Source organism: Tamandua tetradactyla, chromosome 25, assembly GCF_023851605.1.
Source record: "Tamandua tetradactyla isolate mTamTet1 chromosome 25, mTamTet1.pri, whole genome shotgun sequence".
In the NCBI taxonomy this organism is placed as follows: domain Eukaryota; kingdom Metazoa; phylum Chordata; class Mammalia; order Pilosa; family Myrmecophagidae; genus Tamandua; species Tamandua tetradactyla.
The window spans coordinates 14,299,426-14,324,908 of NC_135351.1; the positions used below are offsets into that span (position 1 = coordinate 14,299,426).

At 42.0% G+C, this 25,483-nt stretch overlaps 1 protein-coding gene across 7 annotated transcripts in view; it reads right to left on the reverse strand.

Annotated features, from left to right (window-relative positions):
• The window catches only part of NEDD9 (neural precursor cell expressed, developmentally down-regulated 9), a 192,930-nt gene that overhangs the window by 33,132 nt on the left and 134,315 nt on the right, over window positions 1-25,483 (reverse strand). Inside the window, exon 1 of one of the 7 annotated variants that reach the window (XM_077143654.1) lies at window positions 12,503-12,692. The exons of 5 other annotated variants lie outside the window; for them this stretch is intronic. In XM_077143654.1, the coding sequence (XP_076999769.1) occupies window positions 12,503-12,514 (12 nt within the window). In that variant the 5' untranslated portion in view covers window positions 12,515-12,692. Of the gene's footprint in view, window positions 1-12,057; window positions 12,468-12,502; window positions 12,693-25,483 lie in introns of those variants that run through there. One more of the 7 variants, XM_077143661.1, reaches the window with a different exon arrangement.

A 25,483-nucleotide genomic window follows, 5' to 3' on the forward strand; every position in this document is an offset into this window, starting at 1 on the left:
GCCAAACCACTTTGGGTGCTTTTCTCCTTTCCTCCACCATCATTTTTGGAATAAAGGAGGATATGGGCTTTCCCAAAGAAAGGTAAAGACCATGGGCAGAAAACATGGATTTTGCAAAGTGTCAGGATTTTGATTCTTGAGATACTTTATTTATGCATAGGTTCTTTCAGCTGAAGATGTGAAATGCTGAACTCTTGAAGAGCTGCAGCCTCTTGGGATTGTCAGGTAGCAGATAAGGAGCTTTCAAGTACAAGAGTTAGATGATAAGATACCTAGCATGTCTGAGCCTTTTCTGAATATTTGAGATGATCTGAACTAGCCCTCAGACAAGCAGCAGCTGGGCCCTACTGGGTCCCATGAACTCCCAGTCACACCTTTTGACTACTGGTGACAAGTGTCCAGCATTTCCCACCAAAGATTCCTCAGGCACCGCAAACTCCATTTGAACCAGTGATTTTTCTTTTCTGGCATGTACTTCTTCTAAAGCCCTATGAATGTCACAAAGCTTAAATTAGTATCTTGGGCCCTCTTGGAATCTTCATTTTATTCCCTTTGCCCAAATTTCTCAAGTTTTCTTAGATTTTCCAGCTTTGTAAGCTTTAGCCATAGGATTCTTTTTGGTGACCCAAGATCCTTTCTAAAAGAATTACTCTTTGGCATAGCAGCAGCCCAGTAGGAGGCCTATGACCATTCCCTTTATGTGCTTGGGACGGCGTCCTATGCAGGGTCACCCAGAGAGCCTCTAGGTTCAGGAATCTGGACATCTTTTCCACCTGTACCTATTGGATGAGGGATCATTTAGAGAACACCACTACTTTAATGGTTGATAGGCCACTCTCTACTTCTTGAGAACTGATAAGAAGATCTGAAATTACAGATTTGGATACTTGAATCTCAGAAAAATTTTTCCATCCTACCAGGTTTGGTGACATGACGTAACTGTGAGATGACAAAGCATTTCCTCCATACCACAATGAGACACCACTTCACACCTACCAGGATGGCTATATATATATATATATATATATATATTAAAAAGAAAAAGCAAGGAAAATAAGTATTGAAAATGATGTGGAGAAATAGAACACCTTTTCATTCTTGGTAGGAATGTAAAATGGTGAAGCTGCTGTGGAAGACAGTTTGGGGGTTCGTTAGAGAGTAAAAAATAGACAATTCCATTTCTAGGTATATACTCCAAAGAACTGAACACGGGACCTGAATGGCTATTTGTACACCAATAGTCACAGAAGCATCATTAACAATAACAAAGATGGAAATGATCCAAGTGTCCAGCAGATGAATGAATAAAAAAATGTGGTATATCCATGCAATGGAATACTATTCAGCCATAAAAAGGAATGAATTTCTGATACACACTGCAACATGGGTGAACCTTTAAAACATCACAATGAGTGAAATAAGCCAGACACAAAAGGACAAATATTGCATGATTTTACTTACATAATGTATTTAGAATAAGAGAGCCAAAAAGTAGATGAGAATTTATCAGGGGTTGGGTAGAGGTTGGGAATGGGGAGTTAAGACTTAATGGGTACAGAATCTCTGTTTGAGGTGTTGATGAAGTTTTGATAATGGATGGTGGTGATGGCAACACAGCACTGAAAATGTAACTAACGCCATGGAATTGTACACTTGGAAATGGTTAAAATGGGAAATGTCATGTTGTATATATGTTATCACAATAAAAACAAAAATGTTTTTTCTCAAATTCTGGGCTTCTTTCCTTCCTGGCAGGAGAATGGACGGGATGCGGGACAGAAACATTCATATGTTGAGATTTGCTTACCATGAAATCAACCAAAGCCTAGAAAAAAATCTGCTTCACATAAGACAAATTACACATGGGTTGGTACTAGGGGAGTGTGTGTGTATATGTGAGATGTGTGCCCCTTCGTAGTCAACTTTGTGATTTCTTGACCAGTGGTAGAGGATGAATTTTATTACTGGAGAAAAATACATTAGCTTCTCTTCACAAGTCTGATGATCATAAATAATGTCTTTAAGAGCTCAATTCTCTACTTTTCTGTGGTCTTTGAGATTTACCCAAGCAACTCCTGAGGGTCTAAAAGAAAGGTACAGAGAGCTGAGGTTTCTATGGATATTAGAACCGGAAGTTACCCTAGCCAAGTAGATCAGAATTTCAGAGAAACAAGGGATCCTACAGACCATTCCAACCCACCTCCTTGTTTCACAGCCCAGAGCCCTCGTAGATGTTGTCCAGGGTCACATACTAAGTCGCAGCAGAGCCAGAACTTCCATCTGATTCTTCTTTCAATCTATGATGATATTTTTTGGACCCAGATAGTCTCCCTGAGAATCTTCTCTGCCTTAAAATTTAGCACTGCTGCTACTGTTAAGCCTTGTAATTTATAAGCATTTGTCCCAGGTTGCCTGGTTTGATAAATTTAACAAAATACTGGCAAAGGATCAAAAGCATGGGGCAAGCACAAACTCTTTTCGGGGTCTGGGCCTTAGATAAATGACAGGCGCCACATAACGATGAAGGCCTGACACCCACTCAAGCAAAAGATAGGTTTTATTAACAATAAAACAACCACCTGGATTCTGGCCAATATTACACTGTTGGCACTGGATCACATCTGTCTGCCCGCCTAGACAAATCCCTCCAACATCCAGGTGCTTGGGAAAGAGAAATGAGAATTAAGTTATAAAGAGGTAGGAAATGCCAATCCATTATATTACGGTATATTCAGAAACAAAAAATCATTTCTCAAAAGTCAAAACACACAATTTATAATGCCTAATTAAGTACAGTAAAAGATCTTCCTATTTTTATATTCCTGGATATCTTAACTGCATCAAGGTATGCAGCCCAAAGTATGAAGTCGTATCTAAAACCACCAAGATAAATATGTACATATACTGGCAGCCCCAGCCAGAACCCAGCTGATGTGACCTGGATGCCACCCCTTGCTGGGCTTCTTAGATGTCACCTGACCTAGGTTTGGTGCTTGATTGCTACTGTCCCACTTGTAAGATCCTCAAAGGGTTATAAAAATTGGATATATACACTTGGCTGAGAAGGGCATATGCAGTCACATGCCCTCAACGCTGCAACTGCACCACTGTCCCGAGGAAGAATCTTTAGATGCTGCAGCTTCTCAGGTAGAAGGAGGAAAGATGGCTAATGGGGCAGAGAAAACCTCACCATGAAAGTATTCAATGATTAGATGTACAGACAAGCTCTTATGTGTGTGTATCATACAATAGTTTATGAGAATAAAATAGCGCTCTTAAAGGTCCAGTTCTAAATGCATGCCTCCTTATGAGGCATATACACACACACACACACACACACACACACACAATATACACGAGCAATACAATATACAGAAGCCAGAGGAAGACTTGGGAGAATCAGCATTGCCTTAGAGATGTCTTGATGGTTTTACACGTGGCCTGAGTGAGCCTATGCTTCTTAGTATTTTGTGGTCTTTACTTGAATTAACTCGGGCTAAGCATATCTAGAGGAAGTTTCTTTTTTGGTAAGGACCGATTACATTAAGCTCAGTGGCATCATGATAAAATACAGCAAACAGTTCCCAGTGGGTATTTTTGTGCTACAATCGCATAAAACCAGTAAGGCAATTATTATTTTTTTCTTTTTTTGGTATGGGTAGGCTCCGGGAATGAAACCTGGGTCTCCGGCAAGGGCGATTATTTTTAAGCAGAAAGAAGCAGGAGAGATTAGACTGGTGGTTCTCACCTGCAGGAATTTGGCAATGTCTAGAGAGATTTTTAATTGTCACAGCAAATTGTAGGGCACCTAGCAGGTAGAATCCTGGGATGCAGCTCAACATCCTCCAATACACGGGATAGCCCCCCACCCTGAGGAATTGGCAATGGTGCTGAGGCTGAGAACTCCTGGATAGGGGGACAGACACTACGCTGAGTTAGAAGAGTGTCTGGTCTCACTTTTCACATTGTAAGACTAATGATTATGAAATCAATGGATTCATGCCTCGGTTTCCCCCTGCTGTGACATGGAGATAATGAACATGTTCTTCCTTAGAAGACCACTATGAGGATTCATGAAATTATATATGTGAAATGGTCTTATTTCTTCAGAAGAAAGGGCGTCTAGAAAATCAGAGCCCAGTTATTACTGCACTATTATGAGCTCATGAAACTGTGTCTCAAGAACTGTACGCCTCCCCTCCAAAAAAAAAAGTCCTCCAGGAAAAGAAAACAAACCAGAAATGATCTCATCATGATTACACCTGCCACACCAATAACAGGCGCAGTTCAGTTCAGAGAAACTAAATTCTTGCCCTCCAGCAATGAAGTAAGTTGCGTCTGTAATTAAGATCTTAATAAGGGAGGCAGGAGACGGGATGCCCGACGCTGCTGGCTAGGAGGAGGGAACCTCCCTGCCCAGTTTAAAACAAGAACAATGGAAACACAATCCCTCCAGCTGCTTAATGCTCTCAGGTGTTCCAAACAAGTCCCTACTTCAGAATGGGCTCCCCTTCGTTTCTAAAGATGCCTATTTCTGCAAGGAAATGTCATTTACAACTCTATGTGAAAAATGTGCCTGAACCCATTAAAAGATGCCTCTTAGATAATTTCCTGTCAAAGGCTGCCATGAGGGAAAAGAATAATGCCTTCAACAGCTGACTGATCTTTGGGGCAGGTCGTGTTGACCCGCTAGAGTGACCACGTGTTCCTGAACTTTCCAAACAGTCCCAGTTTCAAATATCCTCCCCATTGTCAGGCCAGATGTCCCATTTCTTGTTTGTCTGTTTGTGAAACGTGGATACAGACCCACCCAAATGATCTATGTACATTTTTTTTAACTCAAAGTGAAGGATGGTGTGCAAGTATGTTTCTGCCTTGGTTGGATTTAGGATTTGGGAGGAAAGAAAGGTAAGTACACTCAGTCAGTGTACATGTTCTCTAACTGACAAGGTGGTCTTTATAAGGAAACAGGATATGCTCCAAGGGCTTTTCTTTACAAGTCCCGCTTTATAGAGAATTGGGTTATTAAGAGAAAGAATGCTGTTGGCCTTACTGAGTCCTTATCGTTCCCTTCATTTATCCCTATTTAAGGATGCGCTCATCACGCAGCACTGAGCACCAAATATTGGTGAATCAGAGAATAATACTGAAGTTCTCTCCCAGGGGAGCACTCAAAAGAGAGAGGATTTCCAAATTTTATTCTTGGAGAAGCTGTTTTGTAACAGCAGTTCTGCTGGTCCACGAACCCATTTCCTGTCAAACCTGAAGTCACACTGCAAATGATTAATTAAAACAAAAAACAAATAACTCCTTGACAGACTACTGATTTTTCACACTAGATACTGAAGACTCCAAGAGGTCTGGAGGATCTAAAAATCCACTTTGTGATTCCCTGTCTGTTGGCTTTGCATATTATCAGGTATTGGAAGGGAAGCCCAGTTTAGTCTTTCAGTAAAGCACAGAACCTAGAGACAGAGAAGCCTAAATGACTTCCTGAGTTAGCCAGCTCTTTAAATTCCAGAAATTAACGAGATTAAGGCTAATTCATGATTACCAAGAGGTAGGGTAGGATTTCCCAATAACTAAAAGAAATCAGGAAAAATATTAATGGCACATCTCATTGTCTAAATACATAATGTTTATTTAGTAAGTGGAAAGAATAACTAGTTCAAATCTTAACCTTATATGTTTTTGGGTTACTGTAATTTTCTACTGAGTTTCGCAGATCATCAAGCCTCCCTCCGCACAGCAAATATTAAGGACCTAAATTCAGAAGGAGCCAGCAAACATTCTTGTTTGCAGTACTTGCACTTTTACATATTCATGGTTACTCAATCTTCATTTCTATTGAACATAAACATTAGCATTCTCCACTAAGGAACATTTTTTTGGTCATATCTTGCAACCTTGACATATTAGAAACATCAAGAGATGTTCTAATCTGCAACACACATGCCAAGGAGATTTTGCGAAGAAATACAACACCCCTAAATCACTGGACACCCCTATTCACTGGACCCTCTGAATAAAGACCAGGAACTACCTGCTTAAACACAATTTAAATACCACTAATGGCTGCAGTATTAGGGAGAGGATTGGAGGAGAAAGGGGCTAGCTTTTTTTTTTTAAGAATCATCTGGGATTCAGTAGTCCATGGCGGGGCCCAGGGGTATGTATTTGAAACCATTCCTCTGGCAATTTTTAAATCGCCATCATCAGTGTGCCCACCCCCACCTCCGCTGTGAAAAGTCCCTGTAACTCTTCACTGTTTTCTGGACTGCCAGCCTGTTCCATCTTCCTCAGGGTACATGCCTCAGGTCTCCTAGATCATATCGTCTCTTAAAACTTCATTCTGCAAGAATCACCCTTTCCAATGGAGAGTGGAGGACGTCAGCAGCAAGCAACGCTGTTTACCTTCATGGGAAGATTCCTCAGGAAAAGCAGTTTTGCAGCTCAGTTGTAAGGTCCTCATTAACCAGCAAAAACTACCACAGGGAGCTGGCTGGAATGTTCAGTGTAAATAAGATGGGGCAGGAGACGGGAAGGGGGGAGGAGGGCTGGGGGAGGAGTTGTTGACAAAGTATAAACAGTTTTTTTGTTTGTTTTGTTTTTTGTCTCCTTTTTCATGCCCATACTCTTTGTGATCATGTGTCGCCTAGGAAACAGGCAGCTTTTCTCTGGTATTTTAAATTGAGGCTATAGGATTTCTTTCCAGTGACCCTATTTTGTTTGCCTTGGCAAGGAGGCCTTTGGTAGTTCAGTCTATACATTACTGCTTAGCAGTGCCACAGTCCCAGAGGCAGGCATTTCAAACCAATTTGCTCAGGTTTCTCTCTAACCCTAAAGTGTTCTAAAAATAGATAACCAAGACCTCTGACTTTACATTTGTGTCGCTCTAGTTGACTGAAATAGGATAAGGGATATAATTCATCTTGAACGTCTCCTGTATTCCCGCCTGTCCCCCCACCCCTGCAGTTCAACTTGGGCTTCTAAAATGACAACTTTCTCTGTTTCTCACTAATATTTCTGCTATGGGTAAGTAAGTCTAGTGAATGTTACCTCCTCTTAATTTATTATCTGTATGCTTCTATAGCATTACATCTGGGTGTGTACTATAACGCCCTTTATTAAGTACGTACTATGTGCTAAAAATGGATGATTTTCATATATTACATCCTTATAACCATCTGATAAGAAAGGTATTAGCACTCCTATTTTGGAAATGAACTGACAGAAGCTTAGAGTAGCTTACCTAAAATATGTTAGGAAGTAACAAAACTGAGATTTGAAACAAAACTCATGCCCCCCCCCTCAACATATGGCACAAGACTTGTTTTTATAGCAATTTGTATGTGCATTTTGTGCAATCCAACATTAAATTCAATATTTGTTATGCATCTACTTTGGTCAAGGTCCTGTAATTCAAGGAATATCAAGTCTTATTAATAATAAAGAAGATGCCAGAATCATTAGCAGATATGCAAGCGGGGCCAAGTGCAGGAGGTTTACTACCTAATCCCTAATACCGGGATCTGCATTTCCACAATACACATCTGGGCTCATGGAATATTCAACCACACTCAGCTATTTTAACCTAGTCCCTGGGATTTTAACATAATCCTGTCATCAGGTCTGGAGGCCACACCATCTTTTCAACACGTATTGAGCACTTCCTGTAACAAGGCTAGCTGTGGATGGCTAGCATTGCCTACCTACTATTTTAAGTATTTTATATTCATATATTATTATCTCATTTAGGTCTTAAGACAATTGTAGTTACTATTATCCTTACTTTACAAATAAACTCAGGGAGCTTAACCTGCCCAAGGTTACAGAACTTTAAGTCACAAAAACAGGCATGCCTTACTGCAAAGCACACACTCTATCCAGCCTCTAATACAAGAACATTAAAGTTCCTGCCCCCCTGAAGGCCTTACCAGATTCCAGATCAGACTTCGAATTCAAGGACTTGTCTATCAATTTGCCTCTACCTAGAAATAAAGGGTGGGTGTGTCTTGTACTCAGTGGGGCTTACTTAAAACTCCACAGTTCCAATAAGCAGCCAACGGGACTTACAAGGTATCATTTAGATAGTGGCTTGATTCAAAGGGGTTAATAAGTAAGGTAGTGCTAACAGAGTAGGGCAGAGGTGAAAGACCCAAGGTCTACTTCAGGAATTTAGGAGAGTCTGGGAGACAAAGGGTTGGGCTCTTGATTGTTTTATAGAGTCCATAGATGAGGATGAGAAGCAACGTACAAATTGTGTAAGCACAGAGACAGGGACAAACAAATGAGAGTAGCAAGGGACTCAGATTTCCCACAGCAGAGGAGACGGAGAGTGGGGAAAGGTAAGAGGTAAAGAGTGTGCTTGATGGGTGCCACATTTGTCATGGGTGGAAGTGGTGAGAACTACGGAAACCTGGTGTTAGAGAAGCATAAAGGAGGCCTGAATGAAAAAAAAAAAAAAAGAGACGATGAGGTCATAAGGACAGAATGGGGGAGGGAATTTGCAAATGAGGCTTGAAAACAGAGAGGAAGATGTTTTTAGAAGACTGCCGGACAGAGAGGAAGCCACTGATGAATTCTGAGAAGAGAACTGATGTGTGCTCCGGCAATAAAAAGATGCTAAAGGAATCCTTGGTATGTTACATACAGACTGTGCAACTTGCTAAATTTGGTACGATCAGAACATCACCTTCAGTTCTAGAAAGGCTTTCATCTCTGCCCCATCTGTAGGAAGTCATTTAGTTCCAAAAATGAGTTTGCTAAAACTATAAATATAAAATTAAAATTGTAAAACATACGTCAATATTTTTTCAAAGGATATTTTGGTGCTTTTGAATTCACAGGACTCATACAAAATTTAAAAGGGAGGGGAAGGCAGGAGTCCCTAATTTGGATTGGATGCAACAATCTCATTTAGAAGAGAGCACAGAATTTAAAACCAATTATATCACAGCAAGAGAAGAAATGGTCCTATAAGATCTATTTATAATAGGTCATAAATGGCCTTACCAATTAAACCAAAATCATTTTTTTCTCAGGCTAGCCTGAGAAAGTAAAGATGTTGCTAACGTCCCCTCAGAAGGTTTTTATAGGGCACCCTTTCTTCTTCTCTCATCCACTTCCACTGCCATTCAACCAGGACACAGGAATCATATGGTAGCTTTCCTAATCGTATTGTGAATTACATCTATATTTTTTCTTCCATCTAAAAGGTTTAGAATGAGTTTGTTGCATGACAGACAAGAAAAATAATTTACATTTGAATGCAGGCATATAAGGGTTCAGGAATCTTGCAAAGCCACAAAGGGCCGCTGGACAGACAGCACCTGGCTGATTACCCACAGGGCCCAATTTGACACAAAGTGGGTGGAGTCTCAAACACAGCTGCACACCTTCAATCACCTTCTCAGAAAACAGCAACCACCACCCACCTCCACAACTTCTGGAGGCAGAGCTTTCTTTGGGTAAGCAAGCCCAGACCAAAGAGGCCCCTCATTCAGAACATGCTCTGCAATTCTATGGAAGCTTGTAGAAAACTCAATAAATTAAGCCCCCATAATTGACTATCACATAACCACAGACTGAACACTTTCTAAGAGAAATGGAATACTAAGTACACATGAGAGGCACTGCAGCCTTTCCCTGAACAAATAAAAACATACAATGAAATAAAAATAGACCCTATACGTGTTTATAAAAAAGTTCACCCAAAGTAACAGCTTACATTCCACAAATCTCAAGATTATTGTAAATACGTAGGTTCAGCCTGAAACGGTGCACATTAAGTGCATAATATGCAGAATTTGGTTGTATTTCAGTTGTGATCTTTGAAGCAGCCAAATCAGATAGTCTAGTTTAAAAAAAAAATCTTATAGGGCCTGAATTGTTAATCTCTCAATGAGCAACTTAAAGTCTGATTGTGCTAAATTTATAGTGTATAGACCAACATAGTGTTTAAAAGATAATTCCTGGCTCCAGGAATTTACAATCCAATAATTATCCGGTTTTACTATCAGAGAGGCTCAAATTAAACAAATAACTGCCAAACGTGCACTTCACTTTGCTTTGTAGTGTTAGTGTTAAAAAAAAAAAGTCCTCAGAAATACTTGGAATGTAATAAAGAGTCAAACATCTTGGGCAAAGAAAACACCCAACCACACAGGCTACAGATGATGCTTTCTCTTACTCTCAATAGTGGTTAAGATCTTGAATTCTGGAGCTGAATCATCTTGGTTCAAGTCCAATCTCCACACGTTTTAGCTGGGTGGCATCAGATAAATTACTTAGTCTCTCTGTGCTACAGTGTCCACATGCGAAAATATCTATCACAGCCACCTCAGAAAGTTACTGAAAGAGTTAAATATGACAAATTTGGATAGTCATGCCAAGTCTCAATATGTTATCACTTTTATACCATCTTCTCTACTTAAAATGACAAAATTCTCTCCTTTAAAAATTATTGGCCAGGGTGGGCCACAGTGGCTCAGCAGGCAGAATTCTTGCCTGCCATGCCGGAGACCTGGATTCGATTCCTGGTGCCTGCCCATGCAAAAAAAAAAAGACCACAAGTAAAAACTTGGCCATTATTAACTAGAGAGAAAATAGACTTTATAAGAAAGGGAAAAAAGGTTATTCCAGCTGATGATTCATTTTAAAGTCACCACTGGGTGCCCAATCTGTCATTTGTTCAATTAGAGAAGTCAGTTATTTTGCTGATGAAAGTGTCCGCAAGCTAATTAATGCTGCTAACAGTCACGTGCTCGTATCATTTAGCAGGATGATCCACATTGGCAAATCTGGCAGAGGGTAGGTTTCCTCCATGAATGCCAACCACACTTTACGCTACATGGTGTCCTGATGTTGTCTTTCCACAAAAGCAAAAGCTAAGATGGTGAGGCCACTGAATAAAAGTGACTTCTGACCCGGTAACTTCTGTCACTTTCGAAGTGTGCAGGATTGAAGGCTAATTTCAGCTATGTATATATACTCTTTGATAATAAGTGTATGGACACAATTTCTCTTTTTACTGCAAGCCAGTTTTTATAAAACCAAGGCATTCGAACAGATAGAAGGGGGAAAAGAAATCGCCCCAGGATAAGTATTATCTAGTTCTTTCACTGTTCCAAGCAAGGGAACTGTGGCAATACAGGGTGAACCACTTCAAGAAACAGAACTTTCTGGTCGGGTGGAAGAGTTTGTTTCTGGTTGCGTTCTAAAGTCAAACGTTCACGTCTTCAGGATTGTCCATTCCTCTATTCTGCCTTACTGGTGCCTACGATGGAAAGCTGAGAGCAGAGAAACTGATATCCGTTTCTTTGGATGGTTGTAACCTTTCCAAGAAGAACTGTAACACATGCATTAATTACAATAAGGACTTTCAACACTTAGATTTAAAACTTTTGGACAAAAGATTTATCATCGATGTTAGCCAGTGGGCTATCAGACAGAACCCAGCATTCACAACCTCACATTTAAAAAGGCCAGAAGGTAGATAATCTGAAAGGAAAGCCAAGTAGCTGGCACAGCTCTGAAAGCCAGACAGGTCAAAGAAATTGTCAGTCCAGATGCATAACCACCTTGCCCAAATTCTTTCCAACCATGGCAGTTTTGTTTAAAAGTGCTAAGAATAGAAATATTCATCAACCCCAGAAAAAAATCACATCCAACTCACTGCTATCTGCATCTGTACAAAATAGTTCTGTCCCTGGAAGCTGCCTGCCTCCTTAGGTGATGACTACTTCAAGCAAAATGGGACAAGCTGGGCAAGATATAACCCTTTAGCTAAGAATATGCACACAGCGGTGCAAAATCCATGGGGAAAATAATGCTGCCCAAGTATCAAGGCCTTCTGTAAACTTCAGGTACAGTAAAAGAGTCTTTAAGAAATGGCTCATTTGTCTAATTTCACCTAAGGAAGTCCAAATTTTCCATCATCACTTGCATAATCGTACCTGGGGCTTTTAATTTTTCCCACCGAAAGTACATATGGCAAACCACTTCTCAGACCAAAGCAAAACACTTAAACAGCGCAGTATGGAAAACCTGGCTTACCTAGCTAGCCTGAGAGACTCAGCACTTATACTCCTCTTTTCTTAGGACTCCTGGGGACAAGGGCGACCAGGTCTGGGAAGCAGAAGAGACCCGAGCTGACTCCTGGTCCGCTGCACTTTAAAGACCCTCGGCATTCCAGCCGCGGCTGTAAACCCGCTCTCTGTTAAGTCAATCTCTCATCGCGTCCACACTTCCCCGGCAACTTTCAGAAGACAGGCGCGGCTTGCGCCGGGACCACTCCGCTGCAGTTTCATTAAAGATTAGCTGTTGGCTGCTTAAATGCCAATCAAAGTAACGCCACGGCGGACAAGACACGCACACGCTGGCACACACTGGTGCGCACGGCCACCCACCCCACCCATCCACGCTCATTCGAAAACACAGCCCCGAACTAAAATTAAAAAATAAAAAAAGAAAAGGTTACTAAACGGCACACTCCCCTTACCTTATACTTCATTTCGGCCGCGGTGGGTTGAACCGTGTTCCTAAACTAGTTAGACTGCATCAAGGTCCGGAGTGTCCGTCCCTCCATTGAGTGTGACGTTAAATGGAAACGAGCGGCGCTCCAGGGCCCGGCGGCCAGGCTCCCGCGCAGAGGCGTTCCCGGCGCTTCTGAGCTCTCTGTTTTGATGCCGGCGGGCTCACGACGGGCCTTATTTGCATACTGCCTCGCCATTGGCTACTGGGGCAAGGTACTGCAGACGCCCCGCCCCCTCCTAACATCTGAAAACTTCTGACAAAGAAATTGTACTATGATCATTTCCCCCCCCAGATTCTGATTTTTTTTTAATTAAAGAAGTTATGGGTTTACAGAACAACCATGCGTAAAAGACAGGATTCCCACATGCCACCCTGTTATTAGCGCCTTGCATTTTACATTATAAAAAAGATTGGAAATAAAACAGAAAAGGGGGGAAACCCTCTCAAATCTAACCCTTCCTCCACCTCAATCCCCCACCCCCAGAGAAAAAAGAAAGAAAGGAAACCAGGAAAAGGGGATAAACTCTTTAAGATTAACCTGAGTTTTAATCATAATAATTAAAAAATCGGCCTCTCAAAGTAGCCTGACAGCCCTGCTTCCTGTGACCTAGCAACTCTTTCGTAAACCCATTTCATTTCAAAGCCATTCACCTCCCAATCTCTACATGAAACGAAGTCTGGGAACAAAAGGTTTTCTGTCTCCAGTCTCCTTTTTACTAACCACCCCTGCTGTTATCTCCCTCTCTCTCTCTTTTTGTGGCTGTTTGCTTTTTTTGTTCTTTTCAACGTTCAAAGTGCTTCCAAAAGTCTGCAAGCAGTCAGAACACAATCCTCCCTCAGTGAAAAGGCGCTCCCCAGTCCAGGCACCAGGGTTCCCCTGACAATTCCCACGAGGGCCTCCCAGAGCCGGGTGTCATGCACACTGAGTACCCTTCACTGGCTTTGCTTAGGATAAAGGTTCGCTGTGACCTCTCCAACTGGGCCAGCCGGTGCCCGCCCGACGCATCCCGCCGTCCGTGGAGGACTGTTTGCTTTGATGGCTGGCATTTCATCTCCAGCTTTGAACGCTGAGATTTTTCCTTCTGACCTCTCTCCTGAAGATGACCCATTAACCCACCAACACTTATTATCCAGGGGAACAAAAAATGCCCACTGTTTATGAGCCTGGTTAAAAAGACCAGTCTCTCCCCTTGGAAGCACAGAACATCAGCTTCATGGTTTCTATAGAGAAGGAGAATCACCCAGGAGAGGACAGAAACGGTCACCTCCAGAAATTCTTCTGAAGGATTGAATAGCGAGGGGAAGCATTCCTTTATGCTGGGCCTCAGAATTCAGACTTGGTGAATCCAGACAGTGGCTAGCCCTGTACTGGATGAACTCCAACCAGACTTCATGACTTACTTTTTCCCTAACCATGTTGGAATAGAATCAGTTTTGTTTTTTTTAATTCAAATTCCCAATGGATTAAAAGTCTACTTTTATGATCTAAACCAAAAGAACAGGAGAGCAGCTCTCCTGCAAAAGTGGTTTCCAGATACAGGGTTCACAGCTTAGTTCAAGTTTAATGTGGCACTGATTCCCTGGACAAGACCCACGGGCAGTCCTGATGAGGTTGACACACACATTTGGGCCTCAGCTTTGTTGCTGGCGCCTGTGATACCTTGGGCTGCTGCCTCTGAAAGACCTTGCTTTTCCTTCTTTGGACTTACAGCGAAAATGAGCCTTAGTGATTTTGCAAGGTCTCTCTATGCACAGATTAAACATGCAGCATATTGTATCGTAAGCATCTTCCTAACAGTACTGCAGTCTTGCAGGAGATTTGTTGGTTCGCAGGAAATTGTTTTTTGTCTCTGCCTGGCTAAGGGAAGACAATTAGTCAAAGGGCTTTCCATTTGTAAGTTGACTCTTGTGAGCCTAGAAGAGGTCCAGATAACATTTCTTTGGCTTTCTAAGCAGTAAAGCTGAATCCTCCTGTTTTATTTGAGCACCACTGAGTATGTGAACACTCTCTGACTCCATTTTAAGGCTTTAAAACAGTCTCCCAAAGCATGTTCTAGGGCTTTTCATTAATTTCATTCTACGAAGCTGAATTCCCACCCAATGGCCATCCTGCTTTCCCGTCTCTGTCCTGTACAGTATGAAGCTTAAATCTACCTGAAGTTTATTTCAAGATAGTTTAGGTCAGGCTATAGTTAATTGCATAAAGAAAAGAACAAGGACATTGGAGTCCGATAAACTGGTGTTGAGAACTCAGCAAAGTTCTTAACTTCTTAATTTCGGTATCCTCAAGTGTAAAAGAGAGAAAATAATATCTATGTGCTAGGGTTATAATGAGGGTTAAATGAGATAATGGAGAATATAATTGAATAGCACCTGACACATAGTAAGAGCTTAATAAATCATTGCTTATTGTTTCGCTGTTATTACTTTTATTTTTAATTTTATACTGTGTTGTATATATTTTGTGTTGAATGTATTCAGAACATCTGTGTGCCATCTTTGCCCAGGGCAATTTCTACTTCAACAGGTATCCATTGTGCAGGTATCTTGTGCCAGGTACAGTTCTAGGTGGGGAGGATACAGCAGCTGAGGCAGGCACAGTTTCTGACCTCATGGATCTCCCATTCTCGTGGGAATGAAGGGCAGTAATCACATGAACATATAATACAGTTTTGGAGTGATAAAGGCTGGGAGGCAAAACGAAGCTGGGAAACTTGCTAGAAGAGATCGCGTGATCTGAGAAGTCTCTCTGAGCAGGTGGTGTTTAAGCAGAACTCTGAATAATATGAGGGATCTAGCCACTCCAAGACGTGGGGCGAGAACATTCCAGACAGAGGGAGCGACATATGGTGAGGCCTGGAACTTGGTGAGTTAAGGACAGTGAACAGCGCAGGATGCCTAGGGTGGTTTGATGGAAGTGGGCGAAAGGGAGAAGGCAAGCTCAGAGAGGTTAGTGGTAAGGAGGCTGAATCTTCTCCTGAGGGTGACAGGAAGTCACTGAATCATTTTGAGCAGGGAATGATGTGATCTGTTCCTCTCTGTTTCCATCCTTTGTTGAAACACTCAAGGACAGTAGGCTATTAGTTAAAATATTGAGTTCTGACCTTCATGCAGCTTAAATAATGCAGATATTCAGTACTTTGTGAATGTCATTTGGCCCGTTTCCATCAAAGAGAAGCAGTCCCCTTCTCCTGCCCCCTCCAGTGACCCCCCCCCCCACTCCCTGAGATATTGGGTGTAAAAATGCTATTTAGACTGTGCTATGTAAATAACATCGACTGGTTTGTGAGGCAACCCTGGTACTCCTGGGGGCATGCTCCCCAAATAGGCCCAGGCTGGGGCCTTAGGGTTCAAGCCCTCCTGCTGGGCTCGCCAGCCCTCTCTCTGGTGGCCTCTCAGTCTGTCAGCCTTGCCGCCTGCGTGCTTGTCTGCCCAGGGATCTGTCTTCCCAGATGCTCATGCCCACAGTTAGCCCCGGCTACCCTCAAATAATTCCCCAGCTGTCACTGAGCATTGGCATGGAAATTGCAAAAAAAATCTAAAAGGATGCAAGAGGGAAGAGACACTTCTCTCTGTAGCTGGGTTGCAGCCCGTGTGGCTGCTCTCTAAGAGTGAAGGTTAGAGTCACAGACCCAGAACGTGTTAGGCAGAAAGTGACCTCGGAAATCATTGAATCCAACCCCACCACCCCAGGAGGGAAATGCTCCTCAGAGAGGTGGAGTGTCTTGTGCAAGGTCACATCAGGTTAGATAACAACAATCCCTGGTTATAGGTCAAGTGTGCCTCTGTCATCTATTCCACTAATTCCTTATTAGCTTCTCTGTTGCAGTCTCTCCCTGCTCTTTCTATATTCCACACGGCTACCCATTAAAAAAAAACAAACAAAGAAAAAAAAAAACACAAGCAAACAAAAAAAACACCTCCAGTGGCACTTCCATGCCTTAAAGAACAAAATCTGATACTTGGGCCTGGTTTATCATCTCCCTTTCTAGACTCATTGCCCCCCACCCTCCCACCCATATTGCACTCGAGTCGCACCAGGGACTCACAAATTCCGAGACCCACGTGTACCTCCCTGTCTTTGCACAGACTGGTCCATAGCCAAGAAGGTCCTGCCTCCTCTTCTCTGTTCTCTAGCTCAGCTCAACACTAACTGTTTTGTATATCCTTTGCCAACAACCCCCACCCAGCTCACCTCTCCCTTTCAGAGCTAATTCCTCCTTCCCTTGACTGGGCCCCCATGGACTTTGAAGCCCTATGTCCCCGTTATAGGGCTTTCCCATGCTGCCTCATAATGATATGTTGACGTCTGCTTCCCCAGCTCAAATATGAGCTCTGGAGGGGCAGGTTGGTCTCTTGTTCACCTCGGGGTCCTCTGTGCCTAGGAGTGTCTCCTACCTTGTAGGTACATAAATGCTTGCTGAATGGCTGTGTAAGAAAATACACATAATTTCAGTAAATGTGTGTTTGCCTTCAGCTTCTGCTTGGTATTGAAGAAGGCAATGGGGAAGACTCGTGTTCCAGGACTATGATGCAGTGTACATTTATGAGAGGCAGCAGAGGAGATACGATGCACCTTTTCAGAACCTACTCAAGACCTGTTGCCAGTTCTGGCTCTAGAACAGGTGTTGGCAAATTGCAGCCTGTAGTTCAAATCTGGCTCGCCACCTGTTTTTTGTTTTTTTGGTGTTTTTTTGACATCGGCAGGCTCTGGGAATCGAACCTGGGTCTCCGGCATGGCAGGTGAGAATTCTGCCACTGAGCCACCAGTACACCACCCATACCACCTGTTTTTGTATGATGTATGAGTTAAGAATAGTTTTCACATTTTTTAATGGTTGGAAAAAGAATCAAAAGAATATTTCATGACCTACAACAATTTTGTGAAATTCAAATTTCGGTTCTACAAGTAAAGTTTTACTGGAACACAGCCATGCCCAGTCATTCACATATCGTCCCTTGAACTGCAGTGACACAGTCCAATGGTTGTGACATTCCGTAAGGCCCACAAAACCGAGAAAATTTACTCTCTGTTTGTTTACAGAAAAAGTGTGGCAACCCATGCTCTAGAATATTGTAAGATAGGTCTATCTATAAGTTCAGACTAAAATTTAGATCCTCTGTATCCACAAGGGAACAATCTAGAAGCTGAATAAATACCAGAGTGGAGGAGCCCTGAAAGCTCAGCCCTATGAAATTCCCATTCGAGGGTGATGTCTTACCATTTCTAGTTTGATACCTGCTTATAAAAAATCTATATAGACCCAAGGTATTTCAAAAACCATTCTGAGTCAACAACTTTTCCATTCTGTTGTCAGTCTCCAGAAACCTCCCAAAAGGAAGACAAACCATCTAGAGCTTTCTCCTGCAATCCAACAGAGCCCTACTCATTCAGCCTTGACCGAAACCCTCTTAATGCCAAGTCCTGTGCTAGATACTTGCAAACATTATTTAATTTACTATTCATTTACTAAAACAACTAGATGGGTTGTGTCATTCTTTTTTTGCAAGTAACAAAAACTAGATTCAGAGAGGTTCTACCACTTGCCCAAAGTCACACAGTAAGTGAGCAGTAGGTATGGTGCAAGAACCCAGGCCTACTGGCTTCTGAATCTGTGCTGCTAACACCCCGCCTTCTAATAGGTGTACTTTGTGTCTCAGTCCCCATAGGTCAGTTCCCTAAAGTAGAGTCCCTACCCTAGTGAGACTAAGCCTAACTGAGAGGCCAGTTGTGTCCTCAAGTTGTGACTAGGGCCAATAGTGAAAATACAAACATACATGCACCTTACACACTTGTTCTCTTGAGCCTGATCATATATAGTTCCTCTGGGCCAGACTATCCTCCTGTCCTCCTTCATTATCACACTTACCTAAAGCTTGTTTTGCCCCCAGAGCCCTGCTTGCACTATATCTCCTTTAGGAAATCTTTCCTAGAAAATCTCTCTATTCATCCCCTTTCCCTGACAATTCTATCATTACCCGTGGCCAAGGTCATTCTTCCCAAATCTGACTTCCCTTAAAAAGCAATTACTTTGCAATGGCAGAAACAAAAAGAAAAATATTATCATGCCTCACTCACATGGACTAACTATAATGTACAAACTCTGAGAGTTGAAGTCGAGAGCATGGCTTATCAGGCTGGGGCCTGTTGTAAAGGGTCCTAGATTATAGGCTCTTACAGCAGTCACATGTATTCAGGAGGTGTGACTGTTATTTCTAAATTCTTACATACTGAGCTGTTTGTATATAACCTGGTCATTCCCAGAAACTTCAGTTATTTATGTAACACCTGAGACTCAGAGTTAGAGCGCTGAAGCCATGAAAATCAGCAGCAGCCCATACAGGAACTGTTTAAAAGGTTGAAAAGGTGATCAGAGTTCGACTAGAGATATGAATGAAGCTGATCTGGGTAGGACTAAGGTCAATCAGAATACGGGCTCAAGGATGATATGGTCCATATTTTCAAACTTCAACTTCTATTTGAGACCAAAGGAAGAGGTGTTTATTCGGTACAAAATTTATATTTTGTGTAGTTGCATTCCCTAATTTAACTTGTATGATCAGTTTAGTTGAACACCAGAAGTACATGGAATCTTGACTAGGACATGAGATCTTATTGATTTGTACAGATTAGTGTGATGCCCCAATATATCCCAGAGTAATTTGGGCAGTGAATAAAGAAGTATTTGCAAAGTCCCCTTGGAGCACTGGGGGGAAAGGAGGAAATATTCAACATCCCCATTTAGGGAATTCCTGACATTTTTGTAAGCACTGGGGGCAACCAAATCAATAGACCGAGCCCTTAATCTTGGGTTTTGCCCCTATGAAACTTATTCCTGCAAAGGAGAAGCAAAGCCTACTTATAATTATGCCTAAGAGTCACCCCCAGAAGACCTCTTTTGTTGCTCAGATGTGACCTCTCTCTGTAAGCCAACTCAGCAGGTGAACTCACTGCCCTTTCATCTACATGGGACATGACTCTCAGGGATGAAAACCACCTTGGCAACATGGGACAGGACACTCAGGATGAGCTGGGATACAGCATCATGGGATTGAGAAAGCTTCTTGACCAAAAGGGTGAAGAGAGAAAAGAGACAAAATAAAGTTTCGGTGGCTGAGGGATTTCAAACAGAGTTGATAGGTTATCCTGGAGGTTATTCTTATGCATTATATAGATATCCCTTTTTAGTTTATGGTGTACTGGAGTGGCTGGAGGGAAGTACTTGAAACTGTTGAGCTGTGTTCCAGTAGCCTGGATTCTTGAAGACAATTGTATAATGATATAGCTGTTACAATGTAACTGTGTGATTGTGAAAACCTTGTGTCTGATGATGCTTTTATCCAGGGTGTGGACAGATGAGTGAAAAAAAATAAGGATAAAAATACATAAATACTAGGTGGGATAAATGGAAAAAAAATGGGTAGATTGAAATAATGGTGGTCAATGAGAGAGAAGGGTATGGGGTATGCTATGTATGAGTTTTTCTTTCTATTTCTTTTCCTGGAGTGATGCAAATGTTCTAAAAATGATCGTAGTGATGAATACACAACTGTGTGATGATAATGTGAGCCATTGATTGTATACCATGTATGGCCTGTATGTGTGTGAAGATTTCTCAACAAAAATATTTTGAGAAAAAAAAAACAATTCTGTGAAAACTGGGATTCAACAGATACTTGTACCCCAATGTTCGTGGCAGCAATAGTCACAAAAGCCAAAACATGGAAAGAACCCAAGACCCTTCGACAGACAGCTGGATAAACAAAATGTGATATATCTATACAATGGAATATTATTCGGCTATAAAGAGAAATGAGGTGCTGTTAATTGCTACATTATGGATTGACCTAGGAAACTATGCTAAATGAAGTCAGTATATTGTGTAATTCCACTTATATGAAATATCAAGAATTGACAAATTCATAGAGTTGGAAAGGAAATTATAGGGTACTAACGGTTATGGTGGGGAGAGGGAGTTATTGCTTTATTGTTTAATAGGTACAAAGTTTCTGATTGGAGTCATGAACAATTTCGCTAGCTAATGGATGATGGTGACAGTTGTACGACATTGTTAATGTAATTAATGCCACTGAATTGTACACTTAGAAATGGTTAAAATAGCAAATTTTATGTTATGTAGATATGAAACCTACAAGAAAATTATGAATGCTTAAATTTCTCCCCTTTAAACTGGCTTCAGTAGACCTAATGTGAGGCCTTGGAATCGATGCCCTTGAGAAGATTCTCATACAATTCTCTACCCAGTTTTATGTCTATAGCATATCATTTAGTGCTTAGTTATTTGTCTTGCGCTATTTCATTTGTGAGAGTTTCTTTTCCACAAGATTTTAAGCAACATGCAGAAGGAGATTCTGTCTTTTCTTCTGTTGTATCCTCTTCTTCACCTATGTAGGTAGTTGTAGCTCGTCTTAGGTCTTCTCAAAGCCTTATGTCTTGTCCATACACATAATCTTCACTAAAGTCAACAGGCAAAAAAATAAGCCACTTCTCATGGGGACAGAGGAAAGGACACCTCTTGCTTCAAGGCAATCACCCTCTTTTTTTTCTGTTGAACTCATCAAGCTCTTGGAATAAATGAAAATCTATTATTAAAGAAAAGCTCCAAGAAAAGTCTCTGATATGTGATTCTTCTTGTACTTTGGAAAGGAGCTTTTGTTCACTTTCCCTCCACCAATCTCTTGACACAAGAGGATACCTGAAGGGCCCCCACTCTTCATTTCCACTCCCCCCAGCCCGACCCCCCCATTTAACAATGAATGTCCTACAAATAAACTTTTATTTTCTGACCTGTTTGTAACATCTTTATTTGCAAATATTTGTTTCTGCGAATCGAGGGTCGTGTTTACTAAAAAGGCTCAATGCATCATGATCCCAGAATTGTGCCTTCCTATTTCTTATTCCTCACTCAATGACAAATCACCTGTGGGTGGGGAGGGACTCTGCTCAGCATACATTGTAAAGGATTCTTATAGATCTCTCTTTACTGCATCGCACTGTACGTCCCTATGCCACGAAGGCTTTACAATGTTGCACTGCCCCTTTTACATTAAGCCAAGCTTAAGCTTTTACCGATCCTTAAAAATATCTACTCCCTGCCCCACTTCCCAATGCCTTCTACCTTAGTCCAGACTCCTGAGCTGGCATTTCATTTTCCCGAGGGCAAAGTACTAAACTTTATCCCCTTGTACTCCCTGATGAACCATGACTGTCAAAAACAAGATCTGCTTTGAAGGAGTACTTATAATACCATGTCACTAATATGCTACTAAAAACCTGGTAATTGGAGGTAAAACTTTGACTTGATTTTTGAAAAACTGTGCAATTGTGAAACTTTTGATGTTTAATGTTAATGTGACTCTGGGATATGTAATCACTACTTTTTCTTTTAATCAAAGAAATAAAAAATGTAACAGATTCAATTACATGTTAAAGACATTCTCTTGAGTCTAGTGAAATTTGACAAGCCATTGCAAGGCTCAGTTTTAGCATTTATTCCTTTCTTTATATGAGGGATTTGAAGGAGTAATTTAGGGGTGCAATTTCAAGAAAAATTAGGCACATGTAATAAAGATTTATATTATCTCCATAAATGTGGACAGGTTCAAATTTCTACCTTTTTACTATTCATATATGTACAAATGGGCAAAGGACTGAAGTTCAATGGCACAGAAAGTAATGGTAAAACTGCGCAGGCTGCCTGGCAAAGGCTCTCCCCTGTTTTCACTAATGGTGAGGTGTTCCATTAGTCCTTGCTTTAGTTTGTCCAAACAACTCCTTATATGAAACTTTCACGGAAATCTCTCCTGTGGGTAGAAACCTGAGATTGTGGATTTTTACAAAAATCAAGGTGATCAGCCAAGACCAAATGAACAGGAATTCCACAGGTTGTCTGAGGATAACGTTCTCCTCCTTCTGAAGACACTGTCCCAACATGGTAATATCGGTAATAATAAATATTAAATAGGATTGGGCAAAGGCGCCATGCTTCCTTTTTGCTAACGCTTTGTGTTTCTTTTATAGTTCTTAAATTTGAAAAATTTGACTTCTCTGGGCGTACATAGTACCACTATTCATGATGATATAGTGTAGTATAATTGATTGGTATGGTATGGTATGTTAAGATATTATATGGCATGATAAGACATGACAGATTAAGTCATGACATATGATGATATGATATGGCATGGTATAAAGTAGGATAATATAGCATGACATTATATGGCACGATGACATGTTTTGGTACGGTATGGCTTGATATGATGAAATTTGCTAATTCACCTCCCACCCTCTACTTTTTTGCTACTAAATGGAGTAAATAGAAAGGGCTTATAGAATGTGTGCTCTACATTCCTGTATGGGGCTGGATGTTCTATTTCCAATCTATTTCTGTGCTTTACCATTCTCTGGAACAAACTGGCCACTAAGACCAAACTTCCATACCCACATATAGTGGTGGAGGTGAGGTAGGGTGGGTAAAGGTGCAAGGGGGAGTGCTTTGAACACCCAACAACCACTTTCCTGGAGGCAGAGGGTAAAGCCACTTCTTCTGGGGCTGGAAATGCCTTTTTCTGCCTTATGCCCCCAAAGAGCCGAGCAGACCCAGACCTCAAGGAGAGCCTGCCTGTCCCCCTCTGACTCTCATCTGCACGCCCGTGAATGTCCGGCAGGCTCGGTTCCAGGACACTGGGCCTGAGTGGCCAGCCCAGGCGGCCACCAGCTGGCGCTAATGAGAGAGTAGAAGGAATCCGAGCAATGCGATGCCTGCAGGGTAGGGGGTGGGGGACAGGCAGGAAGGAATGCAGTATGGGGGATGCAGCGCATGCTGAACTGTGAAATCCAAGCTGTAGAAGCGTTTCATTCATTTTAGAAAGCAAAGTGCTGTAGCTATCAGCAGTCTTTTGCCCACCAGAGAAATGCCCTTCTCGTGGGCCAGAGGCTGGGTGGCAGTGGAGAGAGCAGCGTCCACCCTTCTGCGCCTCGATACTGGGAAATAAGGAGCGACACTCGTTTATGGGAAAAGGCAAGGCGATGGGGGGACTGCTAATGAGCCCGGATTAGATTTTAACAGCCTCACTTACTCTGGCCACTGAGGTTGACGCATTTTAAATATAAGCCCCTTTTTGTTGCTGAAGTGCCGGCACCCCGGTGGTTTCAGGCTCCAGGCTGTAGGGGAAGGGTGTTGCAAGGGTTTTCTTGAACTTCAGTGCCTGTGGTTCTCATGACTCATTCCCTCACTGGCCTTTGGAGCTTCTGGTCTCAGAAAGGGCGAGAGCTGTGGCAAGAAGCGAGGCTTGTGCCCACCCGGAGCTTAGAAGGCAGAGGCCATCTAATCAGCGCTCCCCCAGCTTTCAGATCTGCCCTCTCAAATTCCCTGAAGCTTTCAGATCTGCCCTCTCAAACTCCCTGTAGGTACTCACACATATACAGATACTCTGTATCTCTTGAGCACTTCCATTCACTAGAGTTAAAAAATTAAAAAAAAAATCTCTCCTCCTTACCCAGACCCCTTCCTAGGACTCAACTCCTTTCTCTCATTTACACCCCTAATCTTTCACACCTGCTGCTCCCTGGCTCTAAGTTCAGGACTCCCTTATCCTGAAGAGAGATCTACAAAGCCTTGCTCAAAAACCTGTAGGCCAGACACATTGAGGAATTCAGAATGTTGCAGATTTTAGAGAAGTTATTGAGTGCATACACTTCATATTACAAAACTCCTCTAGGGAACCGGGGCGGGGGAGGGGGGCAGTACCCCAAAAGCAAACTCATATTTCTGCAGTCCAATGTATGAATATTCATACCAAGTGGGGTAATGAAGAATAATCATTGCCTTGGGTCAATCCTGGTCTGGTTTTGCTGCCAAGTGAGTTACGAACCCATGTTTGATTTTTACGTTCTATAATTGTGGGTAAGTGAGCTGGGACCATGAATCCATTCTCTAGGACTTCTAGGACTGCCTTTTGCCACTTCTCCTTCCACCCAACACCATGCCAAGCTCTTGCCCTCTTCTGCTTGCCGTGACCAAAGAGCAGTCCCAAGTCCTTGCCTCCCGCGGTTCCCCCATGTCTCTGCATCTGAGATCCACGTCACTGAAAAGCATCCAGGCCATTGCTTCTCCAACTCTCCTTGGTAAAGGCCCAGTACTTTTAATGTCCATCCATCATGAAACAATGGTTTTGTAAAGTACATAAAACTGAATTTCTAGAAGGATGAGATTTAAAGAGACATACATGATGATTGCACAACATTATGAATGCCACTGAATTATACACACAAAAATGTTAAGACGGCAAAATTTTTTGTTGTGTGTACTTGATGACAATAAATTTTTTTTAAATGACATGCAAAATACAAGACTTATTTTTATCATAATTATTCTGGGATTCAACAGATGTAGAGTGACTTTTGCCAAATTGCTCCAAGAATTTCAAAATGCTCACTCTCAGTTTCTGCACTGATTTCTCTGTGGCCAGTGCTGGTTTTGGAAGGGTGTGTCTGCAGTTGGCATCTCGAGGAGCCTGCCCTCCATGGAAGCCAGTGCCTCTTCTGGGTCCTCCAGTTCCTCTACAGCCCTAAGCTCCTGACATTGTCAACTGCCTCCTCTGTCTTGAAATGGTGCCCTCCTTCAGCTTTCACAGCAGTGGGCTCTTCTTGTTCTTCTCCTTCTCTTATGAATCCTTTGCAGTCTTCTTTTCAGGTGGGCTTTCCCCAAGCTTCCGTTTCATCTTTATTGTTTGCTTTCTTTTTTTTTTTTTTTTTTTTTTAAAGGAAAGACAGAGAGAAGGAAGGAAGGATAGAAGGAAGGAAGGAAGGAAGAAAGGGAAACATTTTTAAACATTTTCTTGTTTTATTGTATTCTGTTTCTCCGTTTTTGTTACATGGGCTGGGGCCGGGAATCGAACCGAGGTCCTCCGGCATAGCAGGCAA